This window comes from Mytilus galloprovincialis, chromosome 1 (assembly GCF_965363235.1).
Source record: "Mytilus galloprovincialis chromosome 1, xbMytGall1.hap1.1, whole genome shotgun sequence".
Classification (NCBI taxonomy): domain Eukaryota; kingdom Metazoa; phylum Mollusca; class Bivalvia; order Mytilida; family Mytilidae; genus Mytilus; species Mytilus galloprovincialis.
This window is the reverse complement of record NC_134838.1, coordinates 39567932-39590381: the sequence shown is the minus strand read 5'-3', so window position 1 is coordinate 39590381 and position 22450 is coordinate 39567932. Positions and strand designations below refer to the sequence as shown.

The 22450-nt window shown below is 31.6% G+C and overlaps 1 protein-coding gene across 1 annotated transcript in view; it reads right to left on the bottom strand.

Annotated features, from left to right (window-relative positions):
- Positions 1 to 510: 510 nt before the first annotated feature.
- The window catches only part of LOC143074038 (uncharacterized), a 57259-nt gene continuing 35319 nt past the window's right edge, over positions 511 to 22450 (bottom strand). Inside the window, exons 20-36 of the mRNA XM_076249593.1 lie at positions 21857 to 22179; positions 19552 to 19826; positions 18528 to 18739; positions 18038 to 18200; positions 17528 to 17719; positions 15741 to 15985; positions 14879 to 15201; positions 14336 to 14610; positions 12755 to 12966; positions 11921 to 12083; positions 9038 to 10072; positions 8488 to 8619; positions 7239 to 7484; positions 5849 to 6100; positions 2477 to 2674; positions 1436 to 1595; positions 511 to 666 (exon numbers count right to left, since the gene is read on the bottom strand). Of these exons, the coding sequence (XP_076105708.1) occupies positions 1441 to 1595; positions 2477 to 2674; positions 5849 to 6100; positions 7239 to 7484; positions 8488 to 8619; positions 9038 to 10072; positions 11921 to 12083; positions 12755 to 12966; positions 14336 to 14610; positions 14879 to 15201; positions 15741 to 15985; positions 17528 to 17719; positions 18038 to 18200; positions 18528 to 18739; positions 19552 to 19826; positions 21857 to 22179 (4401 nt within the window). The 3' untranslated portion in view covers positions 511 to 666; positions 1436 to 1440. The remainder of the gene's footprint in view (positions 667 to 1435; positions 1596 to 2476; positions 2675 to 5848; positions 6101 to 7238; positions 7485 to 8487; positions 8620 to 9037; positions 10073 to 11920; positions 12084 to 12754; positions 12967 to 14335; positions 14611 to 14878; positions 15202 to 15740; positions 15986 to 17527; positions 17720 to 18037; positions 18201 to 18527; positions 18740 to 19551; positions 19827 to 21856; positions 22180 to 22450) is intronic.

The window sequence follows — 22450 nt, the reverse complement described above, 5'->3', positions numbered from 1 at the left end:
TTTCCTGGTTTGAATTATTTTACATTTGACATTTGGTGCCTTTTAAAGATGACTATGCGGTATGGATTTTACTCGTTGTTAAAGGCCATACATTGACGTATTGTTGTTCATTTCTGTGTCATTTTGGTCTCTTGTAGAGAGTTGTCACATTTGCAATCATACTACATCTTCTAATTTTTATACCAATCGGGAACGTTCAACTCTAGCATTTCGAAAGCCAAGGCTGTCTGAACACGTAGAGAGCTGTATGAGCAAAACAGAATAACTAACCCAATTTAAGGTCAATTTTGCCAAGGAAATTTATAACCTAATATAGAAAAGTAATGATATGGGGTATCCATCAGTGACACAAAATCATAATGTATGGACAAAAAGAAAAAAGAACAGCGACTTTATTGCTGTTCATCGTCTCAAAGTAACTGTGAAACCTTCAACACGGAACAAAAAGATCTCTGTAAACAAATGATTACGTCACAACTTCATGCATGAATTGAAAAACAAAGCCTTAGAGTAATATCAATAGTTTATTTATAATTTTCAAATTTATCAACGGAGAATAAAGGAATTTATATTGTTAATCATGTCAGCAAATGAATTGATACAATTGAGTTGCACTGAATTTTATTTTTGTTCGTTAGTAAAAGGTCAGTTCTGTAGTGGTTACACCTAAAAAAAAAGAAGAGAAAAGTATCAATTATGAATTATAATCTATCAAATTCACTCATACAACTGATGTAAAATGTATGCCGAAACCAATTGAAAGTATAAATTGACTAAATGTAAAATGTATATGTTGAAATAGATGCATGTTTGATGTCAGATATCCGTCAGAAAAAATATATTAAGAGTCAAGAATATAAAAAATGAACGGTAAAATATCATCTTGACAACAACGGTACACTAAATCAGATAAATTTTGAAAATAACTAATTCTTTTTAATGATGTATCAATTGTAATAAAGCAATTTACTCGACAGAACGTAATTGTCATTTGTCACCAATATAATTTGGTTTGTTGAGAAAGAAAGATATGTTTGTTTATTAAGTCACAATTAGGGTTATTTTAATTGATGGGGGTACATTGTACCTTACACTACAGGGAGATAACTCTGTACATTCAGCTTAACGTTTTAATTACGTTGTGTTGTGAAGGGAATATTAAAAGCTTCTCAATGATCAAAATTAGTGTTTGTCAAACTGATATATAACCAGTGTATTTTTTTCTGATAAATTGGTTGCTTCAAATATTTTGAAATTTTTATATTTTTGTCATAGGGTCAGAGTAAATACTTTGTTAAAATTTTATGAAAATTAAACGAGCCAAATTAATTTAAGAGAAGGTGTTGGGTACCACCTTAAACAATTACATTTAGCATAACAATTACAGAACAGCAGTATGTTCTAAACGTATTTCATAAGCTTAAGAAACACTCACTGGTTTTAACAGGATCCGTGAACGCACGTCCTATAAGTCTGATTCCATATGGTTCCCTTGGCACATGGTCTTCGTTTAGGCTTGCCCCAGTCACACTGAATAAACCCTGCACAGTTGTTTGGATCAGGATAGTATCCCCATTTTGTTTTGCATTTAAACTCTGTAAGACAAAAAGATATAATTTATCTTATATTGCAAAACTAAAACATTTTCGAAGGCAATTGAGGTTGTTTATTTCAATATTGATATAGATTGAAAACAAATATCTGTTGACAAAACTTGGTCGAATCATATATAACATATCGTTATTAAATACATTCTAATAGGGATCCTATTTAAATGAGATTTGATTGTCAATCCAAAGAGGCGACTCTGCAATTCTTTGTTATGAATTCAAAGATCTGCTTTCCGATTACCTACTTCCCGGAAACAGACTTGAAATATATACCGTAGGTAAACACTTGCATACGAAGTCTAACCTTGAAGCAACAGCAATTTGTAAATCTTTTTAAATTTGAAGGTCACTTGAGTACACGCCATCTTGGATTCACAACTCTTCTAGTTCTGTCTTGATATATCATCACGGTAACAATCATAGAAACTCAATTGAACGGATTAATAAATTGTTAAGGTTCTGACTGCCTCAGGCAAAGTTGTCCCTTAGATAAACTCGGCCACTCTTTAAACGTATCTTTTGATCATATATAGCTTCTCACGTATTCAGGTTTGTATGAATCCTTGGCTTTCCTATGTTTTAGTTTTAGCGTTGCTAATGAAGCTGGAAATCCAGAAAATGCTACGGACGTACGAAATTCCAAGATCATATGCATTTTCAAAGCACTTTATTACATCATGTCATGTCCGATAACAGTTATGGACTTGCCGAAGTGATACAAGACATGTTGATTTGCCGTCAATAATATCAATTACATTCTCACTGAAAACAACCATACCAACTGAAATCAAGTGGGTCACTCAATTCAATCATACACGGAAAATATAATTTATAAATGAAAACTATATATATAGTATTATAAGTACCTGAGTAAGCCTTAGTTACACCTTCAATCTTGGCCTTTGTTGGCAATATATCCGTCGGCCCTGGAGCAGTTTTGTTTGCAGATTTACTTCCAACATTTGTAGTTTTGTCTTTCATTTCCACTGTTGTATATTGATCTTCTGTTTGTTCCCAAGCTGTCGTTGCTGGTTGTGTCGAGTCAATCATTTCTGTAGCGCCATCTAAAATGTAACAAAGTTTCAAAGTAACCTTAATGAATCACAAACGTTATGGAATGCTATCCAAATCGAAGATAAAAACCTATAAGCATTACTTATTTCATGCTAGAGTAATTTTGTTAATAAATAAGACAATATAAGATAACTTTACTAGCACTTACACATTTATTTTTATATAAATAAGGCCGTTAGTTTTTTTTGTTTGAATTGTTTTACATTGTCATTTCAGGGCCTATTATATAGCTGATTGTGCGGTATGGGCTTTGCTCATTGTTGAAGGCCGTACGGTGACCTATAGTTGTTAATGTCTGTGTCATTTTGGTCTCTTTTGAACAGTTGTCTCATTGGCAATTACCACATCTTCTTTTTATACATTAACAATGAATGGTTATGGCAACAAATTACAGACAAACTACAATGACATATGTACAATGAAGGAGTGACAGTGGATAATCAAGAGAAAAAAATAAAAAAATATAAAAAAAAGCATATAAATAAACTCATCACATATACCAAGATTAAATATTTGTATTTGCATCAGATGCGCGTTTCGTCTACAAATGACGCTCGAATCCAAAAAAGTTTAAAAGGCTAAAAAAAAGTGCAAAGTTTAAGTACTATTATTTGTCTGTTTGTCTTTTTTTAGCCATTGCGTTGTCAGTTTGTTTTAAATTTATGAGTTTGACTGGTATATTTCGTCCTTCTTGAAGAGCTTTGATGACCAAATATTCCTTAAAGTTTTGGCAAATACAGCTAAGGTAATCAATTCCCGAGGTAGAAAAGCCTTAGTATTTCAAAAAACATAAACTATTAAAGAAATCAAGCATTCATTCAAATAGTTCACTTCAAATAGATTATCAACACACCTTCATATATTGCTAGTTTTTTATGTAGTGTCTGAACTTGTTTGTCTTTTTTGTTCTTGTTTTTTATTTAGCAATGGCGTTATCAGTTTAATTATGAATTTTGAATGTATCCTTGGTATTTTCGGCCATTTTCTACATCGATTGGAAAGAGATGTACATTAAACTAGTTGGCCAATAAATAAGAATTATATATAATTGCAGAGAAAATATATCTTCTACAGATAGAGATTGGAATCGATTTCGATACTTAAACTTTATAAACTAACATTGTTGGTGACCTTAAGTTGATTACAGTTAATTTACACATACTTTTTGTGGTGTCTGGTTGATAGTTGTCTCATTAGCGCTCATAACACATCTTCTTAATTTATAGCAATCATTATTGAAGGAGATAACTCATACGTGGAGTCAACTGATAATAGTAGATCATCAGTTACTAATCGATTAGTTGGTTTTATTTTTTCTCCAACCTTCAAGTAAATTAATTAATCTAAATGACTCCAATAAGCCAGTATCTGACTATTTTTGGTACAATTGAAAGTAGGTTGTTTGACTTGTGTTTTTTTTTTTATTTTAGTTCATTTATATGTTAAGGAATTTAGAAAAACGTCCATTTTCAATTAACCAATACACATTTTTGTTAAGGGGCCAGCTGAAGCCCACTTCCGGGTGCGGAATTTTCTCGCTGTGTGGAAAACCGAATTCGGCTTTTTTTACTCTTTGATCGGGTAGTTGTCTCTTTGACACATTTGCTGTTTCCATTCTCTATTTGATCTTCACATTCCTAACATCCCCATACTTTTATCCATATATTATTGGCAAAGCTTGACCTTTATATCATCCATTTAGACTGGACTAAGTCATCTTAAGTTTTTGACTGTTCCGATGAGAGAGGTAAGCTAGATGTGAAAATAACAATTGGTTTTTTGATATACCTGAATCTTCTGATTCTTTGGGTATTGTAATCAAATTTGGTAGTTCTGTTGTTTGGTCTTTTGTAGTAGTAGTTGCAATTTGCTGTTCCTCTGTTTTTGGATTGACATGATATGTTGTACCTGTAGGGGTTTCTGTTGTTATTGTTCAACCACTGTCCCATCTTTAGAGGCGGGTTGGACGCTACATTAATTGTGTATCTGTCCCAAGTCAGGTGCCTGTTATTCAGTTGATGTCATGTGTTGATGGTGTAATATTTGTTTTTCGTTAATTGTTTTGTACATATATCGTTAATGTATCTCGTTTAAATTGTTTTACGTTTGTTATTTTGTGGCATGCATCTTACTTATTGTTGAAAGTCAGACGGCGACTTTTAGTTGATAATTCTTCTTGATTTGTTCTCTGGTGGAAAAAAAAAAAATCACAAAAATACTGAATTCTGAGGAAAATTCAAATCGGAAAGTCCCTAAACAAATGGCAAAATCGAAAGCTCAAACACATGACCTATATGTAACCATAACAGTCGATATTCTGAGTTATACCTGAGTCTTCTGATTTATTGTCAATTTGAGTGATCTCAACGAAAATTATACCACATCGTCTTATCTTTAAAGCGTCTCTTTGTTATCATAAATCTGACAAGATTTGTTAATGTAAAGTAATCTTAATGGTTGTACTTTATGGTGAGATAAAAACGAATTATTTCGATCTTTTTTTGGGGCTGTTAACAGTCTCTCGTTATCTATTATAGTTTTCAAAATAATGGTCAAACTACTACTAAATGAAAAGAGGACATTCAACACGCATTAAATCGAGAGAAAAAAATACAAATGACATGACATATAACAAAAGATGAGGAAATGCAAAACAATTCCACATAATCATATGTAAAAAAGACTAAGCAACACAATTGTTGGTCAATATTGCCATGTAGAGCTTGGCATTGTACTTGTTTGGCTTTATACATATTTTGGTATGAGCGTCACTGATGAGTCTTATGTAGACGAAACGCCCGTCTGGCGTACTAAATTATTATCCTGGTACCTTTGATAACTATTTGAACATTCTAACCCAATTTTTTATCCATAACCGATTTAAAGATGATAAACAATATTTGCATTTTATCATTATATTCTTATTATAGGCTTTGCAACCACGTTGGTTAATAGTTGTTTAGATGTTTTATCGAAGACTTTTTGTAAAACTTAATACACTAAGGAAGGCTTATGGTCCAGTTAGGTTACATTTGACCTATTGGTTTTATAGATTATTTTTGTTTACCAGACGACGGGAATAAAGTGATGAGAATAATTCTCACTGTTTCGAGGATCAGGTGAGCTAGATGTGACAGTGACAATCAGCAATAATTATTTATTACCTGAATAATCTGATTCTTTGGGTATTGTAATCGACTGTGGCGTAGACGACTCGTGGAGTGGTGTAGTTTTGTCATTCGTAGTAGTAGTTTCTACTTGTATCTCCTCTGTTATTGGAAGGGTATACGTTGTGGTATCTCCAGCGTTTTCAGTAGAATCCCCTGCTAGCATTTCTGTTGTTTTTAAAGCTAGCATTTCTGTTGTTATTAAAGATGCTTGTGTTGGAACAATATTTGATTCACTCGTCTTGTCTTCTACAAATTTAGAATTTCGGTTTTTTATGCATTTATGCTGTTTTCACTTTATATTAATCTGTTGCGCAACAAAGAAAAAAAGAGAAGGAAAATAACTCATACTTTGCGACATATCACTTCAGTCACGTTGATTTTTTTGAGAATTGTTTTATTAGTAAAAATAGCTGAGAAAAAATGCAATGCAAATAACAACATAAATATGATGTATTTCTTTAGTCGTTTATTTATACTCTTTATTTTATGTTATCGTTCGGATGAGTTAAGCCCTCTTTAACCTATGTGTATCATTTTTTCTTATGTTGTGTGTTCCGCAATTTATGAAGAGGGTTATAATCCGCCACATTCTGTATGGGCCTGTCCAAAGTCAGAAGTCTATAATTCAGTCGATGTCGTGTGATGCTACATTTCATATAAACTTTTCGTTTGGTGTTTTGTTCATACACATGGATATTTTCTCGTGTGAATTGCTTTACATATGTCATTAAGGGGACTTTCATAGGTTCCTATGTAGCATAGCTAATTTATTTAGGCCAAACGGTATCATATATTTGTTAAGGGCTATGTTATTTGGTGGAGTCCGGACATCTTCTTATATTTATATAGTCTCGTTTTTGTCGTCTCTCATGAATCCATATTGCTTGGCTCACGTATCGGAATTTAACTTTCATATTTATAGTTTATGATTAGACAATACAGATATGAATTGATTTGAAAAGCAAGTATCAGTTATTTTGGTTATGGTAAGGACACATCTGTTGTTAAGGCTCATTCAAAATAGTCTTTTAAAGGTAATAATTCAAGTAGTCATCTGACAATTTTAGCCAGTCACAAGATCTTTGTACTTTGAACATTCTATTACCGTTTTTATCCATAACGGTTTTAAGATAAATAGCATTATTTCTATTTTAATGATACATTCCTTATGCCTTTGCGACAATGCTGGTGAGTAGTCAGTATTTGTTTATCCAACACTATTTTGCAAAAATAAATGCACCAAGCTGAGATTAATGCCAAGTTTGGTAACATTTGACCTATTATTTTCAAAATTCTATTTGAATGTTACTGGACTACGGTCGAAAAGTGACGGGGGATCATGTGAGCTAGAGATAGCAATGACAATGGGTATTTTGATACATACCTGAATCTTCAATCGGCAAAGCTTGTTGTGTAGTTTGGCCTTCCGTAGTAGTGGTCTCTAAGTTTTGCTCCTCTGGTGTTGGATTGAAAAAAGAGGTTGTAGCATCAGGGCTTTCTGTTGTGTTTCCAAGTGAGGAATCAATTTTAACTCGACTTCTATCATTAGCAGTAGTAGCCTCTTTTGGTATTTCGTCAGTTATTAAAGAAGATTCTGTTGGAACATAATTTGATTGATTCGTCGTCACACCTATAAAATTTTGAATTACTTTATACTTGCATTTTTAACGGATTTCATGTTCTATTTATCAACTGTAGGTCGAACCATTGAATGTAAATAACTTATATTTAAGTCAGCAGTTGTTTGTACTAAAATGGAAAAAAATATAGGAGTATCCCTTATAAAGGGAAATAACCGACCAGTCGGTAGACGCTTTTGTTCACGTTGACTTGTATGTAAATTTGTTAAGCTTATCAATAATGATGTTTAAATGTGTCTCTTTATCTACTTCATCTTGTTTTTGCAGTATCAGAAACTCAGAAGGGTAAAATTGGGATTCCAGGATAATCATTCATATAAGGGAAGCTGATGATTTCGCCTTGAATTGATTTATTTAAAAATTCTTTTGCCGAGATCAGACAAAACTTTTATGAATAATATTGACTGTCAAAAAACATATTTACATTCGAAAATGGGTTAGTTGAATCTGTGCCAAAACGTTTAATTTTATTTTTGAAAAGCAGGCCAGAAGTTATACAATCTTTTTATATATTTTATGTACTTTTGTCGATAAGAAGTTATAAAGTGTAAACAATATCATGGTTATGCTGCATATTTCTTGTAATCAGTTATTATCTTTTCTTTCGTGACTGTAGTTTATGTTTTTTTAATGCATAAGTTGCACAAGAGTCTTTGATCAATATTAAATTGAATTGAAACGTATTTGCTGTTAACACTTCCCGTCTATCTATTGAAACTTTCAAGATAATAAAAAAAATCCCGAAATATTTGTAAACATCGCAAATTAATGTTAATAACTCAAAAAAGTTGTCCTTATTACAATAAGGGGAAAATTTATAGTAGTTGGATCTTGACATCTTGAACATTTTCTTTCTCCCTTTGTTACCCGTGACGATTTTTTGATTGTTATCAATTCATGGAATATAACCCCTATAATCTACGTTGGCTTGAAAGCGACCAAATTATAAAAGAAATACCCCAAGAAGGATTGGGGCCAAATATGTTGTTGTACCTTCAGTGTTTCCGGTAGATGATTCTTTATTAATTGGACCATTATCTTGTGCAGTTGTAGCCTCTGCTAGTATTTCGTCAGTTATAACAGATGTTTGTGTTGGAACAGTTTGTGTTTCACTCGTCATCTCACCTGAAAAATGATGACTTGCTTATATGTTAAAATTTTCTCTATGCTAACATATTTGAAAAATACCAAAAAGTAATAAACACATTATTGACCATTATTTTTACAATAACATCAATAAGACGTCTACCGTTGATTTCGGTTATGTTGACCGATTGGTACATTTTTGTCTAGCTGTCGATTTTGATATTATCATTTCTCTATATTTTCAAAGCACAAAAATTAGTTAACATCGTCATATAAGACCAATAACTCCAACAGAGGCGACTAACAGATTCGACTTATTATTTTAAATCTTTTGCTTTAGCCCATTAATTTTATTCATAGGAATATATTGAGAAAACGTAATTCAATTTTATTTTTAAATTAGAAATTAGAAGATGCAAATATTATCATGAGTTTGCTGTATAGTTCCATGACTTACCTTTTTGGGTTTCCGTTGTGTGTCCACGTGGGGATTCTTTATAAACTGGACTTGTATCATTTGTAGTGGTAGCATCTGTAAGTGTTTCGTCTGATATTAGAGATGGTTGTGTCGGAACATTGGTTGATTGACTCGTCGAGTCGCCAGTAAAATATTGACTTTCGTTTATGTTTGAAGTCTTCGTAGTGTCAGGTTCTGTTTCAAAAACAGTAACTTGCTCGACATCTAAAGCGTTTGGAGTGGTAATGAATAAACCTGTATCCATCGCATTTGTAGAAGCTGGAACATTATTTTCTGTTGAAGTTGGATCAATCTCCAAATTGTCCCCTTTTTCTGTCGATCTTTCATAAGAAATCGGTGTGGTTATATATGATCCACCTCTAGTTTTAGTGCTGGATGAGGTTTCAAGAAGAACCTCTCCACCCTGTGTGCTAGCTCTCGGTGTAGTTAAAATTACATCGTATGGATTTGATTCTGTAGTTTTATCAGATATCGCCGTAGAATCTTTTAACATATCACTTGGTAAGGTGGTTGTTTCTAAAACTGATTGTGATTCTGGCATATCAGTATTACTTCTGTTTGGTGCTAGCGTTAATCTGTCGTCTTCCGGTACGACTCTCACAGTTGTCATCTCATCTGGTGTTAATTTTTCTGACGTTGTTTCAAAGTTATTTAATTTTGTTTCTTCAGTGTTTTTTTCAGGTTCCAAAGTACTTTGGACAAAGTTTCCGGAATGTTCTGTTGAAGTTGGCCCGGAATAATGATCTGTATAGCCGTTATCTGATGGGAAAGGATTTGCTATTGTAGTTTTCTCTGGTATGATTTCTGATGTTACTAACTCGTTAGTGATGTCCTCTGGAAGGGATGAAGTGGTAACACTAATTCCTTGTTTAATTGTTTTGTATGGTGTATTAGCTGGTGATGCTACAGGTGTTGATACAAAAGTATCCGGTGCTAGTGAAACTGTGGTTAATACCTTTAAATCAGGAAGTTGAGGTTGTGTGACTGATTCCGTCTTGGTTTCCGAAGCTAATGCTATAAAACACGGAAAATTAAATTAAAACAAAAAACAAAACAAAACAGTGTTATGGACACTATAAAAGTTATGATGATATTGGATATGTTCCTTGTGTTGTAACTACAATCCCGTTCCCTTTTCCCGCATGTGACCTACCGAGCTAGACTATTTACAGGGTTTGTAATAACATGAGCAACACGACGGGTGACCTGCTTACAATTCCGGAGCACTTGAGATTGTGGGGTTTGTGTTGCTTAGTCTTTAGTTTTCTATGTTGTGTCTTGTCTTAATATTATTTCCCTGTTTGTCTTTTTCCTTTTTAGCAATGGCGTCTGTTTATTTTCGATCTATGAGTTTGAATGTCCCTCCTGGTATCTTTCGCCCCTCTTTTATGAGAGTATATGAGTAAATCATTATTGAAATCGACACCACATCTACATATACACACACGCAAAATTCGATCAAAACGTTTATACTACTAATTGCAGTTAAAATGTAAAAATCACAAAAATACTGAAAGCCAAGAAAATTCAAAACGAAGGTTTTTAATCAAATTGCAAAATCAAAACCTCAAATACATCAAACAAATGAAATCCAACTGTCATTGTTTGACTTGGTACAGGAATATTAAATGGTGTATTAAACCTGGTTTTATTGCTAGCTGAAACGCTCACTTGTATGACAGTCGCATAAAATTCCATTATATTAACAACGTTTAACTTGTTAACCGGTTAACCGTCGGAAGGAGTGAATATCGAATACCAAAAACGCTAACCCGCTGACCATTTTTTTTAATTCTAATAGATTTGATATAAATGTGTTTTGAAATCATCAACTTATTTAGTTCTATTTAAAAATTATCCTCGTGGTAAATAATATGACAGACCAATTCTCCAGTATTTGATTGCAATTGTTGATAAAAAAAAAACCAGAAACTTAATTGAAGTAAACAACTAAACAACTTGTCAGCAAGATCTTAAGTAAACATAACTAGTATACATTTTTTTAAACAGTAACTTTAAATCCGTAATTAGATTAAATTTTACGATTTTGTCATTATTTTATTTTTTATCAAATATTGCGTAAACCTACATCTCTGTCGTGCGAGGCTTTTTCATACTTTAAACGAAATTCCAAATATGCAAATTGTGAAATCCAAATCAACGTGAATGTAAATAGAATTATCGGGTTTAGACATATACATTTCAACGAGATCAAGAGTTTTTATATTTTTCAATCTGAAGTTATTACAAATGTCTTGGTAGATACGGTGTATTGGATCGTTTAATGTCAAACTCCGCCAGGAATTCTCACAGACAGGCCTTATAATGCCAAAGAACAAACACTGTTGCAGTTGTTTACCGTTCTAGGGATGCGCTCTTCATAACTTAATATGTAAGCAGGGGTATCATCTGTGTCTCTTGGACACACACTCTCAATAATTACTGATTGTACATTATGTTAAAATAAATTCTACATACTGGTTGTACATTATGTTAAAATAAATTCTAAATAGCATGTACTGCGAGCGTTTGTTCATCAATTAAATTCACGCTCATTCATTTAAAATAAATGTGACAAACTTTCATATTTAAAAAAAAAAGAACATTCAAGAAACTGAAAAGGTGTCACACGGCATTGCGTAATGGGATTTAGCTAGGTAATATATATCCTGTTACGAATATGAACGAGAGAAAAAAAAAACGTAAATATACAAATTATCAATGGTTTTTGTTCTGTGAAAACTTACGTCTTAAACATAATCTAATATATTCATCTTCCCTGGAATTATTAATTTATCAATTGTTTTCTGATAATGCAGCAATATCTTGCTCTCTAAAGCATACATATTTTAAAATAATTACCAGGCTTCTTTGCGCACTCATATATTCCAAGCTTATTTGGTTTGCACCATTCATCCTCCAAACATGATTTTAATGATTTTACAGATACTAATTTGAATATTCTATTATCTTTTTCACACTTTTGTGAGTCAATACAGTCACCTCTAGGATAGACATCGCCATACTGAAAAAAGTAACCATAATTTAACGTTTGGTTTACCTTTAAAAGTGCTAGCTAGTTGTTCTAATCCCATAAATGTTTGAGCAAGTTTAACAGCGTACGTTTCGGTATATCAATGGCAATTATGATATGATATTGATGTGAAGACATGTCAGAAAGTTAAATCAAACTTTTGTTGATCAAAATTTATTTTTAGCGTTGAATTTTACATCCCAAAAAGGCTAACGAAAGAGATTTTTGCAAAATTTTCAAAATCGTCTCGATATATATCAACCAAATTAAGGCATAGAGCACATGCGTCAACAGCTAAATATCTCAAATATTTAAAATTTTATAACAAACATCACAGGAAAAGACCTTTTAGTAGACGCACGCGTTCTATGCTTGATGACCGAACACTTAATGGACATTTACATATTTCCTTTGAATTTTCGTTAAATATCAAAATGAGTGTTTTTATGATGTCATATTCGTTAAAAAATAAATTCTTATTTAAATTTGTAGCTAGAGGGCAATTTTAGGGTTTTTCGAATCACTCCCATACAACATATCTATGGCTTCCTTAAATAATTTCGTTAATAGTAATTTGCAATATTTTGTTTTCTTCCATATAAAAAGAAGAAAAAAGAAGAAAAATATATTTTTCAGAATGAACTCAAACATGTCCTACATACTGCAATATTTAGATTTCCCGTTTTAGTATTTAGTCTGCAAGATCCACATTTGTCTATCGTTACACATTTATCACCATTCAAGTACGTATTACTAGGACAGGTACATCCATCTATAGGTGGGTCTTGACAATTTTGTTCCGCTGTTGGGTTATCACATGTATTGATACAAGATATGGCTGACTTGTATACAAAGTCACCATTACACTTTAACGCTTAAAACAAGAAAATAAATATAGATATTGAAATAAAATAATGATCGTAATATTAGTGATAACAATCGCAATAAAAACTTTAAATCTAAATAAAGGCAACAGTAGTATACCGCTGATAAAAAGTCATGAATCGATCAAGAGAAAACAAATCCGGGTAACAAACAAAAACCGGAGAAACAACAGAAAAACTGAAATGCAACAAAAACAAACGACAGTTCAACATACATAGCAATGAAGCTCACAAAAGAATACCATACACCCCTGTCCGTTAAAAAGAAATACACATTCAAGGCACATAGGCATAAAAACAGACCAAAGTTAGTGATTTTTATATTTCACAAATAGGGTTGTTTTCAATTGCTCATTGTTAAAAAAGTATCATGGCCTATAGTTGCTGAAACCTTCTCATTTGGATAGTTGTCTAATTGGCAACCATACTGTATCTCCTCAGTCTATATATTGAGCAGATAACAATTCAACTTTCATTAGTTGTATTTGTAAGCTGTGTATTAAAGTGTTTGTAAACAACAAATAAAATGTGTGAAATAGTCAAAACAAATAGTCAAAAGACAACACTGTTTTTTTTCAAAAAAGGAACTCATGAGAAAAAATTCATAAATAAAAAAAAAAAACATAAAATGTAGTATTAGACAAATGCCAATACAGAAACAACAGGAGTAGGGCAGGTTGAGTTTTCGCTTAGCCAGTGGTAGTTCTTTGAATGGTCACAACAAAAGCATTGAACGAATTTCGCCCATCTATATAATTTATATTTTAAAGCAGTCAAATCATTTTACGTAAACACAACTAATACATAAAATTAAAAGTAATTATTACAGTTGATATCGACAAACAAAACACAGACAATTTAATTGGATATCTAATATAATATTACTGTTATCAAGGATTTTATATAAGATCTTAAAAAGAAAAATGACCAAAATTAAATTTGATAATACGCTTCAAATCGACACAGTCTCAAGTATAAGTAATTTCTGAACAATTACGTTTAATATCGAGGAAGAGGTTCAGCTTTTCTTGTAAATTCAAGAATTTCGGTTTGTTAAAAAAAAGTAGGCAAATCTTCTGTTGCTTGGAAACTTATTGTCTGGTGATCATTGAAAAGATGTTTTATAATGATTTATTCAATAAACACAAATGCACCAATCATTGTACCGAACTTGTGGTGGTATTTAAAAGTTAAGGTTTAGATCCTATTATAAAAACAATCAAAATCGATTGATAAAAGGACGGAATGTAATAGATAACACTTGATGCCCCCTATGCCATGCGGCTTGGACATTTCTGAATGCTTAAAAATATTACTAGAATGCAACTAAAATGAAAAAAAAACCAAAACAACACTTACGACAGAAGGTAGATGTCCGCCATTTGATTTGAAATCCATTCTGACTGCATGCTAAAGCAGTTGTTTGTAGTGTTTGACAATGTACATCAAATTTGTTCGAATTACAGAAGTCAACTTCACAACTACTATAAAACTGGTCAACATTAACTTTCTTAGAGTCTATACATGCTTTAAAAGGGCTGGTATCTGATGTCAAAAAGCCACAATATGTTTCTTTTCTGGCCATTTCCTGTTTGTCCTTTGGACAGTCTTTATATATGGAATCATCTTCACAGCTGTCAATAAACCGATATTTATTAGGAAAACAATGTATCTTTTGGTGTTAAAGAAAATGAAGTGAAAAATGCAATTTGAATTTAGAATCTCTAACAAAAATGTAAAAAAATACTTTATAAACTTAGTTAGTGTTAATTGCTACTCTAGATTTACATTTTATATGATATCTGCTAAGTATAATGATTTCAAATGCAAAACAATAAGAATTGAAAAAAAAAACACATAAAAAACAATTTATGTAACATATAGTTGTTGTTGTTGGCATACCTTGCACCTTGAAGGTCTGAATCATCTGTAACTTTGTAACTTTTCCCGATGTCTGCATGTCCTAATCTTCCTTTAGAAGAAACGTCGGTTCCATTTTTAGTTTGAAGATCGTCCATATAATTTCCATTACAGTTGCCACAGATTCCAGTCAAATTTCCGCCAAAATAATTTTTAGAAACCTTAACATTAACCAAATGGTAGCCATCAAATTGAACTCGTATGTTACATTTAGCATGTACAGCCGATATAAAACTTCCACTTCTTGATATTTCAATGTTTCCATTTTCGGTTTTTACAGGCAAACTTACTCGTAATCCATTAACCTAAAACGAAGAAATATAAGAATAAAGATAGAACTTAAATCGTTATGGAATAATGTCAATGTTTATATAAAATGAAAAAAAAAAAAAAAAAAAAAAAAAAATCTATATCAGATGAAAAGTTATATTGATTTAAGTTCAACTATCATAAAGATATCATTTATTATTTTTTTTATATTTCTTAGTGTGGTTTGTTATTAATTTAGCATTGTTTTTCTCTTAAATCTATGGAGTATAATCAAATATTCTAAACTAATAATATTGTTCACTGGACCTTTAAAAAGTAAAATCACAAAAATTCTGAACTTAGAGGAAAATCAATTCGGAAAGTCCATAATCACATGGCAAAATCAAATAACAAAACGCATCAAAAACGAACGGACAAGCCACTACGAATGGACAAGTCACTAAGGCAAACTGCAATGTCCCTTTTATCTTTAATCTCATAAAGGAAAATGTCACTTATAAACATTCTGAAATAGACATTGTCAAGAGACATTTGACAATAATCAAATTTAAAGTAATTTATTAAAGCTGCTCACCAGTGTATGGCCACCTTGAAGAATACGAATGGTCGAATTACCAAAATAGAAATCAATCCTTCTTGTGTAAGAAACCTGTGTATTCCCACCACGTCTTTCATTCTTTGTTTCGACTTTAAATTCACAATTGTCATCTGGTATCGTCGATTTCCATAGCGTATATTTACAAGTTCCCATAAAATGGATAGCAGCACCGTCTGGAGTATAATAATGAGGATCTCCCGATCCCTCACATGAACAAAAACCTAAATCATTAAAAATAAATTAGCCTTTGTCATAAATCTTAATCCAAGTAAAATGTACCTGTTTTTTTAAAAAGATAATTGTCATTTACCTATAATCAACTTTGTTGATTACTTTAAATGTAAGCTTAATATATTACAAAAGTGTTAAAGTTCATAATTCATCAAAATTATGGTAAGATATATTTATAACAGATGGTTTATTCATTTATTGATTTCCTAATTGTAGATAACAACCATATAACACCAATTGACTAACAGAGACGCTATGTAAATGTAAAGAAAAAAGGAAAGATATATAAGCATAATGAGATATAATTGCAATTCTAGTATGACGTGCTTCTTTTGCTTTGTAAAAAACTCCGTGATAAAATTCTCGATATATTTTCCCCTAGTGCAGACTCAAAGATGTGCATGATAATGGCTGTCACAATATACCTGCAACATAAAACCACGAGTATTGTAACCTATTTGCAACCGCTATGTCGATTTAGCTTCGTTAAAAATGTTGCAATTGAAATAAAACTACAAAACCTTTATTTATATTCTGAAGCATAACAATAGAAACAATGCATTAGAGCTCGGCAAAATAAACAAAATCAAAATTAGATATAATTCCGCGAAATTAAATAGTTGTTTTTTGTGCAGTAATTTCAAAAGTCATCCAAAAGAAAACGTCAAAGCTGAAGATTTTTCCGTTGTGTTAACCCTCCAAATTCGGACAATATTGCATTAAAATGAATTACGAGGTAGTTATTATTTCATTTTCTATTCTTTTGCATTATTCAGTCATTTACTGATTTCAGCAAGTCAACATGGCTACTCCTTAGTTATACATTGCCAACTATGGCTTTCAAGTTAAATTACAAGATAAAAATGTAAATTAATATGGTTAACGTTAGGGTTGAGAATTAACAGAACTGAAAACATTTTTCTTTTAGCAATAATTTAGACTAAAATGATGCAAGTTAAAGATTTATTATAATTTTTAGCTTTAACTAAGCGGGGGTCTACCGCTCCGGATAAAATTCGAATATCACGATCAAGGCCACGTGTAAATTTACAACAAATATTAATATATGGCTTTTATGAATTATTAAAAAAAATACAGTCTAAATAAGATGGATGTAGTAACTTTTCTATTTTAAAAAAATCAGTTTTAAAAAGCTTCTAAATATGAATTATATATTTCGCAGTTGATACGTATACAAGTTCTATCCATTTCAAAAATAAGGATTCTTTACACTGATGATTGCTGCAGATTATACGACTAGTGTACGGAAAATGATATGTATAATTACTCGCACCATTTTACATGTATATTGAAGTAAGTTCGCTTTTTGCATTTCTAATAATTTAGTCTTCTTTTACATATTTTCCTGTATTTTGTCAATAATTGTGATCTGGATTTTTAATATTTGATTTGTTTCTTTTAAACAGTAATTTTTAGTACTTTTTATAATGTTCTTGTTATATCTGTTTGTTTAATCAAGATTATTCCACACCTGAACACATTAGATGAAGAGAAGTCCTCGAACAACTTACTAGGACATTTAAATGTGTTGCAACTTTCAGTTTCAGTTTCTATAGTTGATCCTACACAAGATTTGCCTCCATACTGGGGCATTGGTTCCGTACAACTTCTTATACGTGTTCTTTGACGAGTTCCGCCATTACATGTTTTGCTACACACGCTCCATTCTGTAAAGGTACTAACTATTTTCCAACCACCATCCACTAATGAAAAATATTATTCATAAATGTGTAGATAATTGAAGTGGCAAATTAACATCAATAATAATTCTCTAAGGAATTATCTGATTTTCAAATAACAAATAAAAAAAACTTTGAAACAAAAGATATAAAAGTACATATTCCTTGGCATAAAATGTTACTTCACAAAAGTTACTTTACAAATAGCGTTATATGATGATGCCTGACCAACCAAAAGTGTAAGTACATCTTTTTGAATATTTAAATTATTTGAAGGACACATATTTGTTTATCTACTAACGTGGAAAAAGGCATATTGGCAGCAAAATTACTAATATTTACCAGGTTTCTTTGTACACGTGTATACACCGAGTTTATTTAGCTTGCACCATTCATCTGATGCACATGCTATGGACGCCGGTACTGATACCATGTTGAAGGTTCCATTTTTCGAAATGCATTTCTGTGCTTTGATACAGTCACCTTTTGGATAAACGTCACCTAACTAAAGAAAAAACGATAGATAACTGTGATTAAAATTGAACTTACTAAATTACAATATGTAGCTCGTCGTGGCAAGTCCGTAAACGGATGTCGATTAAATAAGCTAAATATTGGACGTGTAGGATAGAATCAGCTATCAATTTGGAATCTTATTTCATTATGACATCAGATTTGAACGTCGATTTGAGAAATGGACGTCGATTAAAGACAGGGCATCGATTTTAGTTTTAAATATATCTTAGATATATGTCTATATTTGATTACCAGTTATACACGGAAAATTCTATAAAGACTTAGTTCAGAAGGAAGTAAAAACTAATATGCATACAGCGAGCTTTGAAGTTCCTCTTCCAATGTCCAATCTACAAGATCCACATCTGTCAATCGTTACACACTTATCCCCATTTAAAAATGTATTATCAGGACATGTGCACCCATCTACCGGCGGGTCTTGACAATTTTGATCGGCTGTTGGATTGTCACATGTATTGGTACATGATATTGCCGATTTGTATACGAGTCCACCATCACATTTTAATGCTAAAAGTTAGAAAACTAATTTTATAAACATTACGAACAGTACAACATAACAACAAAAGCAATAAGATTAATTTAATGTAGGTTATTTTTGGTTTGATATTTTCTGTACAGATAATTTATCTATATAAAAGACTGTTCATCAGTTGGTCTAGAAAACTAAAACGTTTCAAAGTACTTAAACCTGTTATATACTTTTATTGAAAATTTAAGCAAACAAATTACCTTTGATGGATACCCAATTTTGTATTTACTGTCACATAGAACACTAATAGTAAAATTTGTAGATAGGAAAAGTATTGTTTTAAAAAATAAATATGTTAACATGACCACAAGCTCAGAAACGTAAACATTGTGTTTGCCAGAAAATTGTCAACGATGTATCCCGTTAATTGAAAAAGAAAAACGATTATTACATATATTTGCAATCAGATATTTCGGCCCAACTTTTATATTGTTCATTTTATTCTTTAGTTTCTATTATAATTAGAATATGCATAACACTACAGTTATGAAAATCAAACAAAGAGGTATTTTACTGTTTGAAGACTGTAAAACTCTTTCAATACATGCACACGCATTCAAATATTGTGACTGCTTTCATATGTTACTGCGAAAGGATTACCAGAAATTACAATAATAGAATAAACCAATTTATTATAAGCAACTATGATTTGAATTGTCATGCCATCATACCATATTGTATGCTCCTCATAAATACATTGGCTAGAAATTTTACTAAGCTTACATATAGCGCAAATTTAAGACTTCATTAGAAAACTTACGACAGAAGGAGACTTTAGTAGAAAACTTACGACAGAAGGTGGGTGTTCTCCATTTTGTTTGAAATCCATGCTGACTACAAGCTAAAGCAGCAGTCTGTAGAGTTTGACAATGTACATAAGTTCTATTTGAATTACAGAAGTCCACTTCACAACTACTGTATAACTGGACAAAATTTACTTTCTTTGAATCCATACATGCTTTGAATGGACTAGTATCTGTTGCTAAAAAGCCGCAATATTTATCTGTTTTGGCCAATTTCCGTTTGTCCTCTGTACAATCTTTTAATGGAGGGACATCTGCACAACTGTAGATAACAAGTAAAATGAAATAAATAGGCAGATTGCTTTGTATTTCATTAGATATATGTCAAAATATATTGCCTAACATATTATTGAAAATATTGCTTAAAATTGTTAATTCAAATATGACGTGCTTTTTTTCGCTTTCGAGTGATAAAATTCTCGATATATCTATATTTACCGCAGACTCAGATGTACATATAAATGGCTATTACAAAATATCTCCCACGTAAGTCCACATGTATCGTAACTTATGTACAAACGCTATGGCGATTTCGCTTCGTTAAAAATTGCAATCAAAAGAAACCTGCAGAAACTTTTTTTGTTATTCTGATGCATAACAAAAAGAATTAACGCGTTTAAGCTCGTAAACGTACCAAATTAAAAAATATTAATTCTACAAAGGTTCGTTTAAGCTTTAAGTACATTAAAGTTATTTCAAAACATCATGTCATACGAATGAAAACGCTATAGATGTAGATTTTTCCTTTGATTGAACCACTCAAATTCAGATATTTTTGCATGAAAATGGAGTTTGAATTAGGCTTTATTTCAATTATTTTTACTACCGCATTATTCGCGCTTTTACTGATTTCAGAAAGTTTACATAGCAGCTCCTTAGTTACGAAATGTCAACTGTTGATTTGACGGTAGATTGCGAGAAAAAAAAGATAAATAAAAAATGATATATGTTAGAGTTAAGATTTAAAAAGATTAAACACATATTTTTCTAGTTTTAATTAAAGAAATAATTGACACAAGCTTCAGATTTATTGGAAATATTTAAGCTTTATCTAATAGGTGGTAAAAAAGAACAGCCATACACACGGAAAACCCACCCTTGCTTCAGTTTTAAATTACCGTATTTTCCTTTTAGAATTGAAATAATTTATGGAAGCCATAGATTATTTCTTAGATATTACTTTAAACATATCAAATGTTTTGATTCAACCATGTCAGACTTCAATGAAATTTAAGTCGGTTAACATTCGCAGGTATGTTTTTGTCGGTGTAAGCTTTTTTCTATGACGCATACATGTATGTGCTTTTGATATACATAAATGTATGTAGTGTTGAATAATACATTCAATTTGACATCCATGCTTTTGTAAAAAGAAAAACATTTGAGAAAAAAGTCGAAAGCTTATAAATGCTTTTATAATGTGAAGATTTTAAATTCAAGCATGTCTCGAGACACCTTCACATCATATTATTCATAAGATTTGTGGTTGTGACAGAAAAAATGTGTAATGTGTTTCCTCATAGGTTGTGTATTTGTTTTGTCAGGAGCACACCCTTGTAAAAGAAGAACGTTTAGTGTGAACATGCTTAAGCATTATGTATTAAAGTCCATGATTTGGTGAGAGAGAAAAAGATAACGATAAAAAATAAATAAATTGGGTGTGCACAAAAGCATTACAATGAGAAATAGTGAGACGAAAAATGAATTGTAACAAGGATTTTAGGGGAAGTATTTCCTCATTCAAAATGAGTAAATCTAAACAAAAGAAATGGCAAACTAAATGCTTTGGACAAATAAATATCGGCAAATACAGTTTTTTTATTAATTTATAGTAAAGGGTTTAGGTGTAGCTTTTGATACTAAGTTGTACCCCAATTAAGGCAATGGTGAAATCAATCATTTGGTTAAAAAACAAATTCGAACAAAAACCATATGCAGAGGCAACACAGGATTATAAAAGAAAGATTCTGAGAAGGTCTCGTTATGTACTGATTATAGGTTTGGAAGAAGAAATTATCCCAATGTATATTATAGTGTCCATGTCATCCAGCAAACAAAAAAATCACTGAGATGAAGAAATGAAATAACATATACATCATTTAAAAAATATTCTTTGACAGTCTCACAGAACTCTACCAAGTGGTTTATCAGCAGCTGCAGCGGACAAACGATCGAACGGTACAACGAACAGATGGACAGTTGGACGAATTTTCGATCACTACATAACGCCCGCTTCAGCAAGCAGGTAGTGAATAAATAGTAAAAAATCTCAACCCAGAAATATTGTCTTACTTTTTATCTGGTAGGTCTGAATCATCTGTAACTTTGTAACTATTCCCGATGTCAGCATAGCCTTGTCCTCCTTTAGATGAAACATCTATTCCATCTTTGGTCTGTAGATCATCTCTATAGTTTCCATTACAGTTACCACATATCCCAGTTAAATTTCCAGCAAAGTAATCTTTAGACACTTTTACATTGACCAAATGGTAGCCATCAAACTGAACACGTATGTTGCATTTGGCGTGCACGGCAGATATAAAACTACCACTTCTAGATAACTCAATACTGTCATTTGCAGTTTTCACTGGCAAACTTGCTCGGTAACCGTCGATCTGATCACAATATACAAAGATAATCAATTAAATCATACATTCTTAACTTGGCACTAATATAAATTAAAAAAAAAGTACTCTACTGTGTGTCATGGATTTTGTCAAAACCTTGTTAATTTTTTTATGTAAATTTAAAGGTCTTCACAATTTTAATCCCTGCCAGTTATTTTTATAACTTTACGGTAAATACAAGGATTTCCTATTTTTTTTTAGATGTTTGATAGCATTATTTGTTTGTAGCATCCCTGTTCTACTAATAACTAGGCTAGAA